General features: G+C 39.4%; 1 protein-coding gene across 23 annotated transcripts in view; it reads left to right on the top strand.

Annotated features, from left to right (window-relative positions):
• Positions 1-19,172, top strand: part of BCAS3 (BCAS3 microtubule associated cell migration factor) — a 363,020-nt gene that overhangs the window by 122,223 nt on the left and 221,625 nt on the right. For 14 of the 23 annotated variants that reach the window (XM_074594818.1, XM_074594823.1, XM_074594801.1 and 11 more), the window contains 2 exons: positions 10,701-10,851; positions 18,144-18,188. In XM_074594818.1, coding sequence (XP_074450919.1) covers positions 10,701-10,851; positions 18,144-18,188 — 196 coding nt within the window. The remainder of the gene's footprint in view (positions 1-10,700; positions 10,852-18,143; positions 18,189-19,172) is intronic. The other 9 variants (XM_074594820.1, XM_074594824.1, XM_074594804.1 and 6 more) reach the window with 1 other exon arrangement.

The following is a 19,172-nucleotide window of genomic DNA, read 5'->3' as shown; positions in this document are numbered from 1 at the left end:
ACATGACTGAGTGATTTAGCGCAGCAAATGCCATAGCGGTGGTCAAAGCAAACTGTTCCAGAAAGATTGTGGGGAGGCAGGCGGAGGGGAAGTAATAGGCCGTGCACAGGAGACCGGGATGTCAAAGATGGATCGCGAGGTGAAAGGAAGGTGGAAGGCAGAGAGGAGTTGGATTACCACAGATGTGAGCGTCCCACTGAAGTTTTCCTGTCAAGATGGATGATTTCAGCCTTGGTAACATCAAACTGAAGAAAATTTCTATAGGGTCAAGTGTTGATGTGTCAGAGGAATGTACTGAGGGAGTCCACGGAGAAGTAGTAATGGGATTTTTAAGTGTTTCTCTGAAAATGACTTAATAAAATGACATTTTGGGATTCTATTGTTATGTAATTTCCCCCCCTCGATTATTTACTCTTAATTTACAGTAAAACAGTGTTTTTCCATCTGCAAATCTCACTAGTTAACCAGGCGTATAAAAGACAGGCTAGTGTATTTCCCTCTCGTGCATGGTGAGTAACAAAGACGTCCTGCAGATTATGCACCGCTTTTGATAGGGTTTTGCAGTCCTTGCCAATTGGAAATTGATAAACAGCGATATTAGTGGTGCACAAGAAGGAACGTGCTTAACTGCTATATGGCTTCTCAGGATGCTTTATGTGTCTGTGCAGAGGGCCAGATACACTTGTATACAGCTGAACAGTGTTTTAAGGAGAAAAGAGTGTGATCAGCATAAAACCGGTCACTAAGATTGAGCTTTGTAGTAAGAAACCAGCTGAAAAGAGCTGGTTGCGGAAGGAGTGATGCAGGAAAGGTTTTTTGAATGGTGTTTGTGTCCAAAGCACAGAAGGGAGAGGCTGGGGTTGGGTCAGGAGGAGAGATTAGGTACAGGGCAGACAGGATGGCCAAAAATTTGTTGGCGGGTCAAGGAATGTAAGAGGCTTGAGGGAGCTGTGGTCAGTGAAATGACAAAAAGTAGCTTTGCTCGCCTGATAGAAGCCTGTAATGTGTTTGATCAGAAGGTGAGAAAGTAGAATCTAGAGTTTTTCAAGAGACTATATCAGTTGAAAGAGGAGGTTTAAGTATTGAGGGTGTTGTATGACAAGTAAGGTTTGGCCTGAAGGAAGGTGAAAGCATGTGACACTCCGTGTTAGTGACCAGCGAGGGAAAGGAATGGGGCAGGAGCTGGTGGGAACAATCGTTTTATCTGATGGACCTGCTGAGTTCAAGCCCAAACACCTTCTGCTTCCCCTGGCTGTGGGTATTTGGGGCACAGCCGCTGTTGGGAGGGAATCCAGGGTCTGAGTCAGACTCCCTGTGTGTATGATCGGTGATGGATTATGCAGTAAATGGGTGCTGCCCTTGTTGTCTTTTTTCAGTTTATTATTCTTAAGTAAGGCATTTAAATCAACTGTGCATTTTTGGTAGTCTGAAAAATGTAAACACTTTATGGAGAGAAACGTAAGCATTAAGATTGGAAATAAAATATACTTGTATCTTTTAAAAGGTTTATCTTTACCCTTAAATATGCTGATCGGGCTTATTCTTTTTGCTTAGTCTTTGTGGGCTGTTAAAATCAGTTGCTTTTTCCCATCTCAAGGAAATGCATCTTTGACACTTCTCATGACCTGAGTCACGATGCTGTCACAGAGCCAGAAAACATCCTTAACGGTCATGGGTAAAAGAGCAGAGCTGCCGAGGGTGTGTGGTGGGTGGAAGAGGGAGAGAGATTGCTATGGTTTACTTCAGTTCCTATTCTACGGGTGTTTCAGACAAGCCATTTATTATAATTATCCATGGATATTATTATCAAGTTCTCATATGCAGTGGTTCTCAAGGCACTTTTTTTTATTTTTTCACATAACTTGGGATAAGTACTGTGTATTCAACCTGGATTGAATTCAGATGCTAAAATATTTGTGCTAATTTTTGCAGCTAGAGCGAGGGAAAATAAGGCGTAGGTAAAAAGGTGAGGAAAAAAAATAGCCACAGATGTATTAACACGTAGTATATTGCCAATACAAAATTCTAATAAGCTAAGCACTTTGGGTAGGGGGCTGCTATTAAGCTTTCCGTATCTCCTCACCCAACACAGCTGCGTACAGAGGTGTCCTTCAGAAATTCCCAGACCAGTCATTTGCAGTTTCTGAGACAAGCTGATCAGTTATTCTGACTCCATTGTCCCCAACACAAAAAATCTAAGTTCATAAGGATCACTTTATTCTGTATCATTTGGAAGAGAAGTCTGAGACACTCAAATTCTCTGAAGTTTACAATGCTGAAGCATCTCGGAGTCTTCCCTGAAAGAAGGCTTTGAATTCAAAACTGTGTTGATATGAATTATGATTGATAGGCACGACAAGGGGCAGTAATAGTGCATACTTGTTTTCTCAAGCGCTTCATCATTCACCAGCAGACAGTGTTAGTAAAATTCCCATGTGCAAGAAATGGGAGTAGCAGAGTCTCTTCGCAGTGCCTAGAAGCTGCCTGTGCGATAACCTCATTAGTGGAGAGTCTGAGCTCGCATAGTCCTTTCCTCGGAAGAGTTGGCAAACTCATGTCCAGTGCTGTGGTAGCTACAGCCACGGCTTCTGCTCCAGACCTGGCTTACGGCCACGCGTTGGGGAGGATGGGCAGAGCACCTTCGCTTTTGTTTGCAAAATATTCCATAGCTATACCCATAGTAGCTATGAGAAACTAATCTTGCAGTCTTTTAATGTGTGAGGAGTTGAAGGTGCAAGGTACAAATAGGATGGCGAGGTGTGGACCCCTCCTTGCCCATGGCTGGCTTTTACTGGAGGTGACCGACGAGCAGAAAGGCCAGTTTGGCTGATTTTCCTGGTAACCACCATCTGGAGTGAACGGGCTGAAGTGTTGCTGCTGCTGCCGGCTTTACGGCCATGCAAAGCCTGCAGCCAACAGCTGGCAAATGAGTTTTGTTGTTGTTTTTACTTCAAGGAGAGTTTTGCCCATAAATGGACTTGAGCTTTGCACCAACAATATTTTTAGTTAAATAAGTCCTGAAAGATGATTTTTATGCCAGACTTGTATGTGTGGTGGCGGAAGGGTTGTTTTCTAAGGAAATGCTTCAAGGCATCTTTACTGTGCAGCTCTTTGAGGAACTTTAGCACAGCAAACAGGTATCTGGACAAAATGAGGAGGGGAAACGGCAAGGGAAGAAGCAGACATTTCTTTCAGATTTTGAAGGAGATATTTTTACGCAAGGTAGTTAGCACTATGGGTGTCCTCCCAGCTGCTGCTGGGAAGTGCCACGGGGCCCGGGACGCTGTCGCTGTTCTGGCAGAAGTGGCTTCCTTTCCTTTTCAATTCCTCTGGACTGTCAATGTAATTCCTTTTGCATGCAGGAAAAGAAGAAATACGCATGGAGGTAGGCGAAATGGCCAGCTGTACATCACTAATCGTAGAAGTAAATGACAGGTCCAAATCCCAGGTAGAGCTTGAGGTTTGAACTGTTTTTTCATAATCCATCTTTGGCCAGGTGGAGAGAACGGGCAGCAAAAGGGTCACGTCAGTTCCTTCTCTCTTCCAACCTTTGTCAAGGATAAGAGATTTTCAGATATCAGTGGGACGCTTTATAATTGAGGGACGAAGTTTCTGAAAATAGCAGAAGAAAGAGAAACTTCAGAAGGAAGAAAGGAATATTATGAGGCCATGTTCAGATTTTGAGTGGATGAGGCTGTTGAGCAGTTGGAAGAGCTGAAGTTCAAGGAGCTTGGGTGAGAGGGCAGAGGACTGTCTCAGCAGTGGCTGAGACACTTGGACTGGCGCTTGCGTGTCTTCGGCAGAGGATTCTGACTTACAAGCTTGCCTGTCACCATCACATGCCTTTTCCTGGATGCAAATAGAGAGAAAGTTCTGCTTTCTGAGGGTAATCATGAGATTTAGTGCAGCTGTGTTTCAAAAGGTTCAATATCAAGCGGTTTTAAACATTATGAAAACAACCGGCTGCATTATTTTCTCCCATCCATTTCAATGGAGTTAAGTTAGTGATGGGTTTTGGACTTGCACCAGTTTAGCTGAGAGAAAAATTTGCTCTAAGTAGCTAGATCATGTGCGTATACATGCTGTAGCAAATACATAATATTCTTCCTCTAATGGGTCTAATTGTATTGGAAATATTGAGGGTTAGGGTGTGAAATGAGGCTAAATTTGGTAGAATACAATTCAAGGAAATTGCAATGTAAATTTAATTCAGAAGCGACCATTAACTACAATAATTAGTTTCCTGACTTTTTCGAGGAAGATGTGTAACGTTTTACAAAGAAAGATAAAACACGTTTGACTCAATAAAACAAAACATGAAAGCAAAAGCCCACGTTGGCAGTAATTAGCGCTCGTGGTGTTGAGTGTGTTTCTCGGGACGCTATTGAGTTTGTCTGTCAAGCCCTTCCAAACGAGTTCTGCGAGCCAGCATTGCTTCCGCAGGGTTCTCTATTCAGGTCACAAGGCAGCGTTTCTCACCAGGGCGCTGCTGTTTCCTCTTCCGACTGTAGTAGATTACAGATTATACTGGAACATGTCTGAGAAGAGGTCAGAAACGAGGGTGAAAGTCTTGGAACTGAAGCTGGGAAGCTTTTCATTCTCATCCGGGAAACTTTTTGTATTGAATAAAAAGCAAAGCAAAATAAACCACCACATCCATGACACTTCTGTTTTTCCTGCCATTTTCTGTCTGCCAATTAGAAAGGATTTTATTTCCCTTGCATTATACGATTAGTGAATGTTTAGTTGAGGAATCTTCAGTGTTAACACTGAACAGAAATAATGGCCAAACATAGTTCATTTTCTTACAGCTCAGCCTCCACGTGATTGCATAGCCTCGAGTAGCTGTGGTTTTATTTACCAAATTAAAGATGTTTATATGTAGTGTTAATGCCAGTAGACTACGTGGTACACTTTGAAATGTAGTCTGTTAAATACTGTAAGGTATAAAAGCTAATCGAGTGGGTTTTGAATTTTAGTAACACTGCATTACTAAGCTTTTTGTATTGGAGTAATGGAAGAAAAATGAAAAAAATCAACATAGAATCATTGTATTATGAGTCTGAGAGGTGCTCGATGCCACTTTAGTTTTCTGTGTAAAGTCTGTAGAGAAACTAAAATCTTTATGATCATTATGTTCTTACCAGAAGAACTGCCTGGGCCAAGCCCCGTTGTCTTGCTTGCCAACAGGGTGGGATTTCTCTGTGCAGAAGAGGATCCCACAACCCTTGAATGAGGAGACATGTCACATGCAATCGAAACTGCCAGGGGAAACTTACTGGGTAAAACGATTTAATTTCAGTTTGGCAGGAAGTTGGTGTTTGCAGCCCTTAGGTGTTCGGGTATAGTTTTGGTTTTAAGCTGGGCTGGGAATTACTGGGTTCCCTTTCCATCTGATGGGGTGAGACTGTTGCCTCTGTGTGGTACCGATGTATTAGAGCTGGGTTTAGGCCAGGTGAGAAGTGATTTGGAGAGCAGGTAAGAGGTGATTTGGTTGCATTAATGTGGTGCTATGTGTGGACTAAAGAGAAAGGCAAAGTAACTACGGAGCGATCAGTGGGGCTGCATCAACAGAATTCCTTTCAGGATCCAACAAAGCCTTTTTGGATAACACTGGCTGCACCGCACTGTGTTCACAGATGAGCTCCCTGGGGCTGGTGGGAATATAGCTGCCGTGATGTGTTTTGATGTATATTTATGTCATTAATAGCTGCAAAAATCAGGATGTTTTTCTTCCTTCTCCTCCAAGACGATCTCTGACAGTGGTGCCCTGAAGCGCTCCGTTCAAATGCTGACCAACTTGAAATCTGGCCTGAATTCATCAAGGCTCTTAGTTGATCAGAAGAGGACAAGCTTACTGTATTAATTGCTTTCAGTTGATTGAATGCTTTCTATACAGTGTTACAAGCTCACAAGTCTATCGCGTTTTCCCCTAAGTGTAGCTTTCCTTTCATATCCAAAAATTTACTTCAAAAACTTAAAAATGCGTGATTTGATCGAATGTTTAAATCTCACATTTGGGCCTTTAAGAGTATTGTGTAGGTTTAACAATGATTGTAAGTAACAATTGTGGCTGTCAGTAGCTTCCCGGTGGGGTGGCAGAGGTGTGTGGGCAGAGGAGCGGGCTCTGAGGCGGCCATGGCTGTGGCGGGGCCACGGGCCCGTCCGGGCCGGACCAGGAGCTGCTCCTGATGTCTTTTCCACAGATGTCCAGCTCTGTCAAAAACCAGTAAATCTTCTGAAGTTTATTTTCCTTATAGCATCTGTGTTTTATAATGGTGCTTTTAATTTGTTTTTTCTTTGCCTGCTGGGATTTCTTTTGTCCGGCACTTTCAGGCCTCCCTTTTTTCCTCGGTGGAAGTGAGTCCGTTAATGATGGCTGCCTCGGGAATACGGACCAGGCAGGCCGGCACAGCAGCCGCTCCCTCCGCCTGACAACAAAGCCCATTGTTGTTTTCTTTCTTCACTTTTATCCTCAGCTTAATCCATTTTTCCTTTGAGTATTTGTGGAATAAAACGTCTGGAAAAGTGTGGCTCAGGTTTTGGGGGGGGGCGCGATGGCGGTTTTGTTGCAGACGTTCAGCAGGCAGGTACGCAGGCAGAACTGACTGACGGCTGTTTCCCTGTCTCAGTAGGCAACAATTATCCAAGCTAATGGATAATTGTAAATAAACTTCTGTCAGGCTACCAGAGCCACAATATCCTCGGCTTTTTGTGAGTCTCTTAGTAAAATTAATAAGAGATTTATCAACAGCTTAAATTGAGACATAAGACTTTTCTGTTTCCTTTATTTTCCTCCAACAGAAGTCTAAAAGGCTGAATTAGGATTAACTGTAGGAGTTTTTCTGACTTGGGTTTAGTTGTGATCAGGAATTTGGACCTTGAGTCTGTAATATTTGAGTGAAAATAATGCCAGTGCTTCCCTTTGCCTGTGTCCTGAGCTGTGGCCCGCGCTGGAGAGGGAGCGCAGGCAAATGGGAGCATGTACACAAGGAAAATAAACCTTAGCCTATGCTGGCTTTAATGCATTCCGTGCACAGCTCTTGACCTGTCATCTGAAAATCTCTTCCCTGGCAGCCTGTGGAAAGGCAAATACTCAACGCAAAGGACTGGCCTTGCACAGGGTCCTGAGGGCTGTTAAGCTCGCGCTCCGGGCCATTACCAAGGGAAGGTGCCCCATCGCTCGGCGTGCTCTGCTGAAAATGTTCTGACTGATTCTTGAGAGGGCAAGCGTGCCATGAAATTGTGATGATGAAGATTAATTTTCTCTAAATTAATTGCCATAGAAAGTATTCCTTGAACAGCCAATAGGATGTGATCTGTGTGTAGCTGTCAGTATGCAACCAAGTTAGCATTTAAAGTTAAATTGTCAGTGCTAAGTGAAGCTACGCTGTTGAAGCTATAATTCCAGGGGTTTATTTGTTATTAATATACGTATTTCCTTACAAGACTGAACATGTACTGTCCACATGTGGCAAGGTAACTTGAGTGCAGGATTCTGCTGCATGAAAAATACTTGCTATTTCTAGCAGACTTAAACTTTGGCTTATTTGTTGGTTGTCCTTTGACAGTGAATCAACAACTGCCTGAGCTGTAGAAATAATGTTGATGCTTGACTGCATTCTTTGTGCTCTCTTGGCCTGCCACGGCAGTCCTGCGCACACACAGCTCCCCTTTACTGCGGGAGGAGTTTCCTGCTTCGAAGGGCTGGAGGGACGGAGGGTGACTTGGTCGAATTTCTGGATGGGTGCAACAGCACACCGTAAAATTACAGGGTTTTAAAATGACTTATTAAACATAATGTGTGACACTCTTCTGTTCCAATGAAATTTAGAATGTGCAACACATTCAGCTTTTGCTGACTGCTTAGGAAAGGAACAGCCCTAGTCATAGACTGCGTTTACTGTGTCCCCAAGGCTGTGCAGTTAAGATGACCTGCATGAACCTCTCCGATAGGTCTGAGACAACATGTAATGAAGATATAACAATATGGAACACTTCCATCATAAAAATACTTAAAAATAATTCCGTGTAAATGAAAGCAAATATTTTTACTTTTTCTTTTAAGCATAATTTTCTTTACCCTTGCTCATCCACACCATCTTAATATTATTGTAGTCAGATTTTCAAGAGAAACTTTACTGTCAAAAATAATTTGTCTCCTTTTTTTTAGCATTCCAACTTTTAATTTTTGACTTTTGTCACTTTTAATTGCATTTATTTGCAGTTAAGCAACTACTGTGGCTGCAGAGACTATAGATTGGCAGGCAATAGTTATTGGGATATACCTTAGGTATTTACAGCTTTTCCATTGGTCATAGCTGAATTTTTTTATCATATTTGTGCTGTGCATTATGATCTCTGGTTTAGTTAATTTTTTTAATTGACATTTGTACACATCAGATTAAGCTATACATTTAAAAATGAAATGCCTGACCTCTAAATGTTTTTTTCAAAGAAGAATAATCTTACATTTTGCGTCCATTCAGCATCTCTTGTGCACGTTTTCAGTTCTCTCTGTATAGTTTAATAATTTTTTTACTTTACTTTGTGTTTTCTTACGTGTGAGCCTAAACATGTGTAGGATGTTGTTGCTGCAATTAATAAAAACTCCTAAGTGATGACTTACTGCAGTTTTCTGAGTATCCTTAACTGCCTTGGGATTCCTCAACTTGTGTGAAAATAAGGCAGCTCATCCTTGTGTAGGATGGACATCTGTAAATGCCTCATTTCTCTGCATGCGAATATTCTATTGAATCAGCTGAAGGTTTTGCATATGGAAAACTACGTGATGTTGGGAGCAGAGGGCACCAAGTAATTAAATGTGCCTTGAGAGAGAGAGAGGACTGTTACAACACAGTCATTTGGTTCAGTAGTTCATAGTTAATCATTATATTCCTAACAAGTAAAAGAAAACAAATTACAGACATTTGGACCCCCCTCTGTAGATACCGTCGCTGTTTGCTGTGTAGCATGCAGTTGCTCACGGTGAATATTGGAGAGAGGAACACTTTCAGAGGGGCCTTGATTACATGCAACAGTAACTAATTAGACAATAATGCAGAAAACTATTCATATTCCGTTTTACAAGAACCAAGAATGCATTATGAAACTAATCTTAAAAAAAATTAATTGCATCTCGGTCTTAATTTAAAACTGAGCTGGGTTTTTTTTTCCCTTTCCTGTTTCTTTTTATTCCAAGTTGGTGCAGGAAAATTGCTATTAATGAAATCTGCTCTCTGAGACTTCAATAGGCTTGTTATTCATTAAAGCCTTGCTATTTCTCTTAAAATGTATTGACCAGTGTTCAGGCCAGATACTTAACACAAAATACACTTTGTAATTTCATCATTTTTGTTATTGTGCTTTTCTAAGATGCAGAGGTCTAGGGACTTTGTAGAAAAAACAAATAAAACCCCTAAGCTTACAGTTATATAGTATTAAAAGAAGGGTAAAGGAAGCATTGAGTGTCTTTAGGATGATGAGACATTCATTAAGATTTTTCCGCCTTCCTTTTCCTATTTTCAATCCATCTGAAGTACCATTAAAGCTTTTCAGGCAGCTTCCTGTGAGAAACTCTTTGCTGTGCTGTTTTTCTTCCTTGAAAAAAGGTGGCTGCTCTTCAGTCAGATTGTATGGATTTGGCCTGGGATTTGTATAATATCTGTGTAGAATGCAGCGGTTGTTTAGGAACCTAATTCCCAATATGGCTCCCTTTTGATTAAGAACAAAGCCAGCGTTTCACAGCATTATAGGAACACAGAAAAACAAGTTAATGATCTAAACCTTTTAATTCATGGTTGCTTGTCTATTTAAAGTACTTTTGATTCTGCTATAAACAGACTGGCCCCTTTTTTGTTTAACTTCTTTCTTTGGTTTCTTCACATTTCTTTCTTTACTGTCCATGAAATTTGTAGCTAGTTTCCTTTTCTAACTGAAGAATGAAAGGTTGTGACTACAGAATGATACAGAAAGTAAGAAAGCGTATCTAAACTGGGCGTATATCCAGCACAGAGCTCTTTGAAACAAGCTAAATTTCGGGTTGTTGGGATTTTTTTGTTATGTTTTCCCCTTCTTTTTTTTTTAAGTACCTACGTTTTGTTTTCTTCTTCTTCTTTTTTGAATGATTATAAACTTTGTTACTTTTGTGATACTTTCTTGATTTTTACCTGTAGTTTTGCAGGGCTTTATTTTGTATAGTTACTTGTTACTTTCCTCCGCTCTTGGTTCAGAGATGACTATTATGTGTGCCTTTATCCGTAGAGACAACAAAAGCGACCTTTTCAGGACTTTCAATTACCAACACTGTATGTGGTACTTTAGGAAAATAGTTCCCTTCCAGAATATTCTTCTTTTTTTTTTTTTTTTTCCATAGAGGATTGGAATCCAGAGTTTGTTCTTCAAACCGAACTCAAAAACATTTTGGTGAACAAAACTGTCAGGCAAGCAGCAGGAATAATTTTCTTTCCATGGAAGGAGACCTTATCCCCATATATAAAAATAAATATTTGCGGCTTCCATTATAATTTATTTTTTAGATACCTTTTTGCTTACAATAAGAGCTTTTTATCTCCCCCCCCTTTTCGGTTTTTTTTTGTTGTTTTTTTTTTTTTTGGCAATGGCTTATTTCAGGCAGTTATTAGAAATGATAGATGAAGAAAAAATTCCATTAATGTGTTTTATTACATCTTTATCTCAAGGTAAATTGAACAGCCAAGACACTTACAATAACTTCACAAACAATAATCCTGGGAACCCTCGACTCCTGCCTCTTCCAAGTTTGACTGTGGTGTTGCCTCTTGCTCAAATCAAACAGCCAATGACATTAGGGACCATCACCAAACGCACAGGGTAAGTATGTCTGCACAAACCTTTCTTAATGTCGTTATTTATAATTAACATGGAAATAATTTGTGTTACTAGCAATACTTAGTTTTATTCCTTATTTTAATTTCAGTGTATGTAATTTAATGGCAACAGGAGGGGGGTGGGGGGAAAAGGAGACAAGAAAAGTGAACGAAACCTGAAAACAAATCTCTAAAAATTCAGGATGAATTAATACATTTGGGTGGGTCATTTTCTTGCAGTCTACCATGTGGGCAGTACCGTACACTGACATCAGGAGAGTTTCACGCCAGGAATTGGCATGAAACATAAGCAGAGCTGTATTCAATCAGAATAAGTTATGGTTTTACTTTTTTTTAAAGTTTGTTTATTTTTATTTCCACACTTTTCAAGCAGAAATGATTTTTGACTATCAGAAATGGAAAGACAGTAAGCCGGGGTGAGCATAAAGAGAGAACTTAATCCTGCTGTTTTCTTGACCTTATTTTTCCTCTGAAGTGACTGTTCTGTACTATGAAATTCACGTGTGGACTTTCATGCCGGAGCCAGCTGCACTTTGGTACTTCTCACTGTGCCGTGATAAAGCACTTCAAAATATTTATTGTGCAAAGCTCTACTAAATACATGTACGTTACAATTACTAAGAAGATTCCGAGAGCTTCATAAACTGTAACAAATTTAAGTTAATTGATACTGTTCAACAGTTGATATTTTGCTAAATTTAAAATCTTCAGTTTTCGCAATTAATACGTAAATCTAGTGGGCGATTATTATTTTTTTTCCTGCTCACTTTTTGGTTATTCAAATCTCTGAATATTTTCTAGTTAAAAGTCTGATTCATGCAATAATTTACAGATGGCGTTTATATTTTTAAGAAAAACAGATCAAGTTTGGCATGGGGTTGGAGAAAACAATTGAGAGTCCTGCAGGTTCATAATATTTTCCTGTGTTTTGGCAAATGGGTGCAGGCACTGTCTTGCTTGCTTCAGTGCTTTCTTGCTCAAACCCAAATAATGAGGTGAACATGACCTTGAGTTTTGTGGACCGGGAATTATTTTTCAGGTGAGAGCTCGCGGATGTTCCTTCTCTCCCCCTGAGTAATTCCCATGTTCTGTGCTTGAGTGTTGAGGACATCCTGTAAAATCTGTTATTGTTTTGTTTAGTGCACTAAGTATGCATGATGACGTTCTAAAGCTTACATATGTATGCACATATATACATGTGTATCTCTATGTCTATCTAACAATCCAGCCCTGCTCTCGTTGCTGTAAACAGGAATTTCATTAGGCTTGTTGAGCCAAATCGTGAACTACGAACACACAATTGCCCTAAGCACAGGGGCTGCCTGCAGATAAGTTCCTGAGCTTCATAGATAATTGTAAACGGGAGTAAAGAAACAGTATGAGGATAATCTTGTGGTTTAACTTCTTCCACACATACATTTCAAGTTGCTTATTTTTGCAGGTTTTTTCTGCTTACAATTTAAACATGGGTGAGGGGAAAAATTGCGCGAACAATCAGGTGAAATTTGAAAGTATAGAAAGGTGCAATCTTGGATGCGGACAGGCAAGGAGGCAGGATCAGGGCAAGGTTAATGTGCATGGAGATCAGCAAGAAGTTACAGAAAGAGGGAAACCATCAAAAAGGTGACTCCAGGAGTACAGTCAGAGGAGGACAGGAATGTAATCCTGGCTCTGTCTGTAGACTCTTAGAAATGTAATAGACCCTAGAACTAGGTGGGAGAAGACATAGAAAGAAAACAAAAAGCTAGCTGAGGGTCTGCCGGGGGGAGGTAGGGTGACAGGAGCAATGGTGAGGATGATGATTTTTAAAAAAGCACGTGGTTTACAACAGTAGTTCATGCAGTGGCCTTTACAAAGGCTGTTTCCTTAATGCTGTGGTGATAGCAAACTTTCCTACAACTATTGCAAATGTAATAAATCTGCACTATTTTATTTAATGTTTTCTTCTTAAATATATTAAATATATTCAGAGAGTGTTCATATTGATAATTTTCTTTAAGTAAATTTTACTATTCACAAACCGTCCATGTCCTATTATTTTGTGTAATTTTAAAAACTAATTAAATTTAAAATATTCAGTCAGGCTTATGTAAGGGGGGAAAACAACAGTCATGGGAAATACCCTGCTGTGTAAATAGAGTTTTCATGAATGAGGATCATAATTTTCAGCGAAGCCCATGTAGATGTGTAATGAGAAGCTGAGAGCTTCCTTCATTTCTTCTCCATCCAAAATATTTGATGAAAGTACACAAAATTAACATGAAAAGCTGTATTTATAAAGCAGGGATTTAAGAGGAATGCCTAGGATCCAAGAAGCCTGGCATGCCTAAAATGACCAAATTGAGACAGCAGCCTTAACTTAAACCTCCAGGGGGCAAAGCGTGTGTTTAACATATTTAACATCTGCCCTCATATTTCTAGAAACACATAGCAATGTAAGTCTGTACAGTGTAATATTTAGACAGGACAGGGACCATCTGCCTCACTGGGAGAAGTGTAGGAGGCATGTAGTACTGCAAATGGCAAAAGACAGATGTATTTACACCTACATGGTCAGCACCTTTAAGCACCGCTCCGAGGAAACAAGGCTCTTCTTTGGGAGCAGCTGCTTAACCTTGTGATTGTGCAGTGATCAGAAAAGGAGACGAACTCGCTATCGGTTGGATTTTACAGTCACTGTTCAGTGGCCCTCAAAGCAGATTCCTTTTCTGTTGTTGCTACTTTTAAAGAATTAAAAATTTAATCGGCTGCAGTATGTTTCTAAAAGTAAAAGCAAGACGAAAAGAATACCATATAATTAGCAGTTCCGGCTTTGTCCCTTTTGTTTGCTTTTAACATATGATAAGCTTCTTTAATACTAGACATCTTAATTAAATTTTGCGGGTTTTATTAACCAAAAAGTCAAGTTGGTTTTTTTTTCTGCGAGTATCCAAGACGGCAAAATATTTTTCAGGTACTGAAAGGACTGATCAGTGCTTTTAATATCATCTGTCACCAGCAGAGCTGCAAAGCATGTCATTTTACTTGACAGGTAGAATGGCCGTAAATTTTTTAAAAGTGTTCACTGTAGCCCTATGGGAATGAAAGACCAGAATCTGGAGTTGTGTTGTTACTGCGCTGTTCATCACAGCTGCTTTTTTTTCATGCAAAATTGTGTATTTCGGAACGTTTTCTGATCAGTCATTCTGAATACAGTCTTATTCTGAATACAGTTTACATTCTCAGCACTAAGTAGCTCAGAGCGTTACCTCCCTTTTGCCATCACTGTCGTTTCCTTGTTCCCTGCCCTCTGTTTCTTCTCTTCCTTTTTAAAGTCTCTCATTGTAATTTCCGCACCTTCGTGAAGCACTTAATTTTTGTCCCTATATTTTGTCATCCCATTGACTCGCTTTCCTGTAGTTTGTACCATCAGCACATTCTGAGGAGCAGACAGGCTTTCCCAAAGGGGCTCTAACACTAATGAGGAAAAAAGCGTCTTATGTTTTAAAGGTTTAGCGTTATATAAGCCAGTGAAAGAGCTAGATTTAATACGTCTTTATATATCTGTGCCTCAGTTTCCCTCTCAAAATTTTAATAGTAATGCTGAATTCCTTCTCAAGTCTGGTGAATGGGTTAATTCATTGCTCATTTACAAAGAGCTCATAGATTTGAAAGGGGAAGAACTGTATGATCCATCCCATGCTCGTCTATAAAAGGCAGTGGATCAGAATATGTTAGAGGACAGCTTTGTGCTTTGCAATACTTCTATAAACGTTCCTTGTGTTTGTGGAATGAGTTGTAGTTAGTTTCCAGTTTCATAAGAATGTGGGGACACAGATGAGCTGTAATAGGAAGGAGGGAAAGAAAAGATGCAGTAACTGCCCCAAAAGAAAAACTATTGTAAAAGTTGGCTTCTCTGACAGCAGCATTTGTTTTAACTTTCTCAAGGGATATGGTCATTATATTTGTATCATGCTTCATTCTCAAACTCATTACAGCTTTAGTGGAACACCAGGATGTAACCTGCATTAGTTGGGTCTTGTCAAAACAGAGACATCCAATGGACCTTATAGGAAAAGGAATAAACCATACTTTTTTTTCATCCAAAAGATTTAGAAAGTGTGTTTTTAAACAGGAAACTCTTATCTGTTCTTCATCCCATCCTTCGTTCCACCCCCAATAAGGAAGGGGAAAAGTAGGTAGAGTGTCTGATGCAATTTTATCATTTTAGTGTTTCTCATTGCTTATATATGTACTGAAAATCACTGGTATCTGCTTGGTTTATTTTGACTCAGACAGCTTAATTTATCCCAGGTTCTACTACTGAAGCAAACAAAAATAAGGAGTGCAAAGTCATGATGTCATGATACAATTAAGTAGAAATAAGTAACTAAAAGAGACAAGAAAGAAATTAAAAAGTACAGCTAAAGATTTCAGTACAATAGGTCAGCTCTCCTGCAGGCTGAAGCCAGACGTTCTCTTTCTGGCACGTTTCTCAGGCGTGTTTTCTGTCGCCTTTAGCATTTATAATACATTTTGGTAATAAAGCAACTACTGTAATGTTTCGTAATTGATATGAAATACAGTTATTTGCACTAAATTTTGTTCAGATATCACTGTCTATGAAAGGATTCTCGCTATGGCAACACGTAGCGATGAAGGTTAGAATAAGTGGGGTATTGCACAGCTGAGTAAAAGCTTAAATAGTTGTTAATAAATGTGATAACAGAATCAAAGAATGTTTCGGTTTTCAATTTGCTGAAACCCAGAAGCAGGTAAGAAATTAAGAAAATCTTGTTGGAATTTTGAAACATAAATCCTGTTCATTCCATAATTTTCCTTTCTCACCAGTTATGAGAACAGGGAACGCAGTGAGTTTTTTGCCTTGGCATTGCTCCGTTACTGTCACCGAGCGGAGCCATCTGGTGCTGTCTTTTCAAGGTTGGGTTATCCTGTAATTTGTACGTTCTCTCTCTCTCTCAATTAGCATACCATCCATATTATGTGAAGGAAAGAGTCAAAAACAATTGCTTATATAAATACCATAGGGAAAAAAATGGTCATCTTAAAAGAAATGAGGTCTCATGAAGAGAAAGGAAATGCTGAGTTGTTTCTCTCACACTGAAGGCTTTTTATTAAGACTCTACTGTAGTCTGCAAGTGTAGTTACGTTTCTACATTATACGACTTTGTATCCATGTTAAAAACAAACAAACAAAACCTTCCATTGAAACATGTACCTACCTGGGTCAATTTGTAATTAAAATAGAGAGAATTTGTTAATTTGCAAGTACAAAGTAGGTTGTGCAAAAAAAAAAAAGAAAAAGAGCCTACGTTGTCTTCTAAAAAGTTCTAATGAGCTCAGCTAAATGTCATTTGCCTGCTCTTTGCAGACAGAGAAACTGAGGCAGAGAGGAAAAAAAGAAATGCTCACCAAAACATCCAGGATCATAATTTAGAAATTCTAAGCTCCCAGTCAGATTCTCCCACTCTCCAATGTCTCTCCAAATTTACACTGGATGATACATTCAAGGTTTTACATTATATTAGCTCTGGGTTATGCAGAAGGCTTAGCTTTCCATTAAATATTTAAACAGTGCAATAGTGCTGGGCTAATCTTCTCTTGAGCCATGAGAATGGTCTTCAGCTGAGGGACTGAATGCGTTGACTGTATAGGAGATCATACAACTCATACCGGTCATACAGTTTAATCGGGTTTTATCACTATTCAAAGACGATATGTTATGTCTAGAAAGGCAGCTGGGTCTACCAAATGAGTTCTCTCCCCCAAAGTGTTAACTAAACATTTATTTAAATACAAACAGTTAAGGCAGAGAGTTATACAGAGTTCAAAAGATCTTCAGTATGGTTTTTTGGCCTATATTAGTAATAGAAAAATAGGTTTGGGTTTTTTTCTGCAATATTCTATTCTTTATGGGATTTTTACGTTTTTGCATGTCAAAGAATATATGTATTAGGTTTGTACCTTCACCTGAATTTTTTTTAAGAGGATGTCTTCCTTCATTGATGTTGTGCTCGTGTCAAATTTCGTTCACAGAATTCTTTTATATCAGGCTGGTATCCTTTTAATTGTGTAGGCATATGGCTGAGTGCTTTGTGCATCTTTCTATGATAGACCTTTTCTGTTAGTTCAATGCTTGAAAATATTCCACTTGTATCAACTAGCCAGAATTTATTACTGAGTCAGAGTATAAAAAGAAAAATGACACATTGGCATTTACAAAATTAATTATTCAGCAATTTTGTGGGTGGTGTTACATCCCAAATGAGAATCAGAGAAGCCTTGAGCATGTGAGTAGCTCTAAATTTACCTCCTGTTCCTCCTTTTCAGATTTTATGCAAATACCAGTATGGCAATGGCTTTTTCAAGGGTTATGTAAAGAATAAGGGAGATACCTATTAAAAATGCACTAAAATTATGTTGTGTGATACCACTTTAAAAACTACAGGCTGTGCAAAATATGTGAACAAGAAGAAGAAGAAAAAGAAATCCTAGTGTAGGTAAATTATCGAGTGGCCAAAAACGTTAAGCTCTGCATCAGGTGATTTTTAACCTCAAATACATTTGAAATAAGTTAGGATTCTCTTTCCTGCATTCCATGCAAGCTCGTAAGTGGGGGAATAAGTCTGCTGTGTCATACGCTTACTAAAGATTTTTAATTTAATAGTGTGTTTCTGTCCCAGGAAAAGGGCTGAGTAATTTTCTCTAAAAGGTGGTGCCTTGTACCTGTCGTTGCTTTTACTTAGGACCTGCCTCCTTTCAGTAAATTTGCAAAACTGTCCCACTCAGACCTTCAGTGTTTCACGGAAAACATCCACATGTTTTTTGTTCTTGATGCTAATTTATTTTTCTATAAATTTTGACTCGAATGTCTGTTTAAGGCTCTGGACTGCTTTTGCCTCAGATTTGTTGGGTGATTTCAGGAAGGAGGCCTAAGCTGTGTCTAACTTAAATGATAAGGTTAAAGCCTGCTCACAGCGGACGCGTTACGTTTGTCACCGCGGTGGTGCTAGAGGCGCCTGCCCTTCAGCACCCTGGGGTGCTGCGGGGGGTGCTTGTGCTGCCAGCGGGACTGCTCACCTGAGCAGTTAGGTTTGTGAGTGTCCGCATGCTGGGTACGTTTAGAGGTCTACATCTCTTTCAGGGCATCATAAACAGTTTTAAAAAATTATTTTGTTTACCTTCTGCATAAATCTTAATAGCATGATATACAGTGTACTTGTTGGTAATTGAGTTTTCATCTAATTTCTGTGCATTTTTCCCCTTTACGTGAAGACCTTACCTGTTTGGAGCAGGATGTTTTTCCATAAAAGCTCCATGGTGAGTTCCCACTTCAAACCCAGCATGCCTATAATTCATTTGCTGTCCTCACTGAAAATAACTCTGTGCTTAGACTTCTTAATTTTGGATTAATTTTTTTCTTAATTTGTTTACTTGCATGGCTGATCCATAGGTGGAAGCACTGCATAATTTCACTTTTAAACTACGGATGTGTGTTCACCATCAAGCATTGTCAAAGAAATGCATTCCTTTTTTTTTTATTTCTTTTTTACCTTTAAGAGGGCATTTAATTTTTAAGTAGCAGAGAAGTTGAAAAAATAAATTATTTCCCAGTGGGCAAAAATTATTGCAATATCTTTCCAAAACAATCCTCTTTTATTTTTTTTCTACATAGCTGCCTTTATTATTGTAGCACGAAGCTGCTTACAGACAGAAAACATCGATGATGACCTCTCGAAAATCAGGCAGATTAGCAGTGAGTAGACAGTAAAGTATTACAGTAAGACAGATGAAGAAAGTAAAATGGGCACAGCAAAAAAAAAAGTTTATCACACTTAGGACCACAGTTCTGTTAAAGTCAGGATATTTGATATAATAAGGGGGCTTGGTTTAAATATATAAAGTTGCAAAAATAGAAGAAAAAACAAGTCTTAACAAGTTTCCCTGTGTTGGAGCTTAGTTCAGTATTCACGCCGTGCTACATGACCTCCAGTCACCTTTTTATAACAAGATGGGGGTCGGGTGGTTGAAGTTTTAGGCAGCAAGAATGGAAGAAGTTTGAACATTTTACAACTTTCTTAGAAAATTTAGAAACTTTCAGCTAGGAGGGTTCAGTTTTGGGGGGGTGTGTGGTTTGGGGCTTTTTGAGTTTAGCTAAGGGTACTTATTAGCTATGTCTATCAGTATCTGTTAGAATATTTGTATGTGGCTCTTGTTTCTACTACTAGAAGTTTGTTGCACGTATATCCCCCCCCATGTCTCTGTCAAAATGCTGTCTTCAGCAGAAAGAACTTAAGAGCTTCA

This window comes from Larus michahellis, chromosome 7 (genome assembly GCF_964199755.1).
Source record: "Larus michahellis chromosome 7, bLarMic1.1, whole genome shotgun sequence".
In the NCBI taxonomy this organism is placed as follows: Eukaryota; Metazoa; Chordata; class Aves; order Charadriiformes; family Laridae; genus Larus; species Larus michahellis.
Note: the sequence above shows the minus strand (reverse complement) of the source record. Positions and strands in the feature narration are given on the sequence as shown.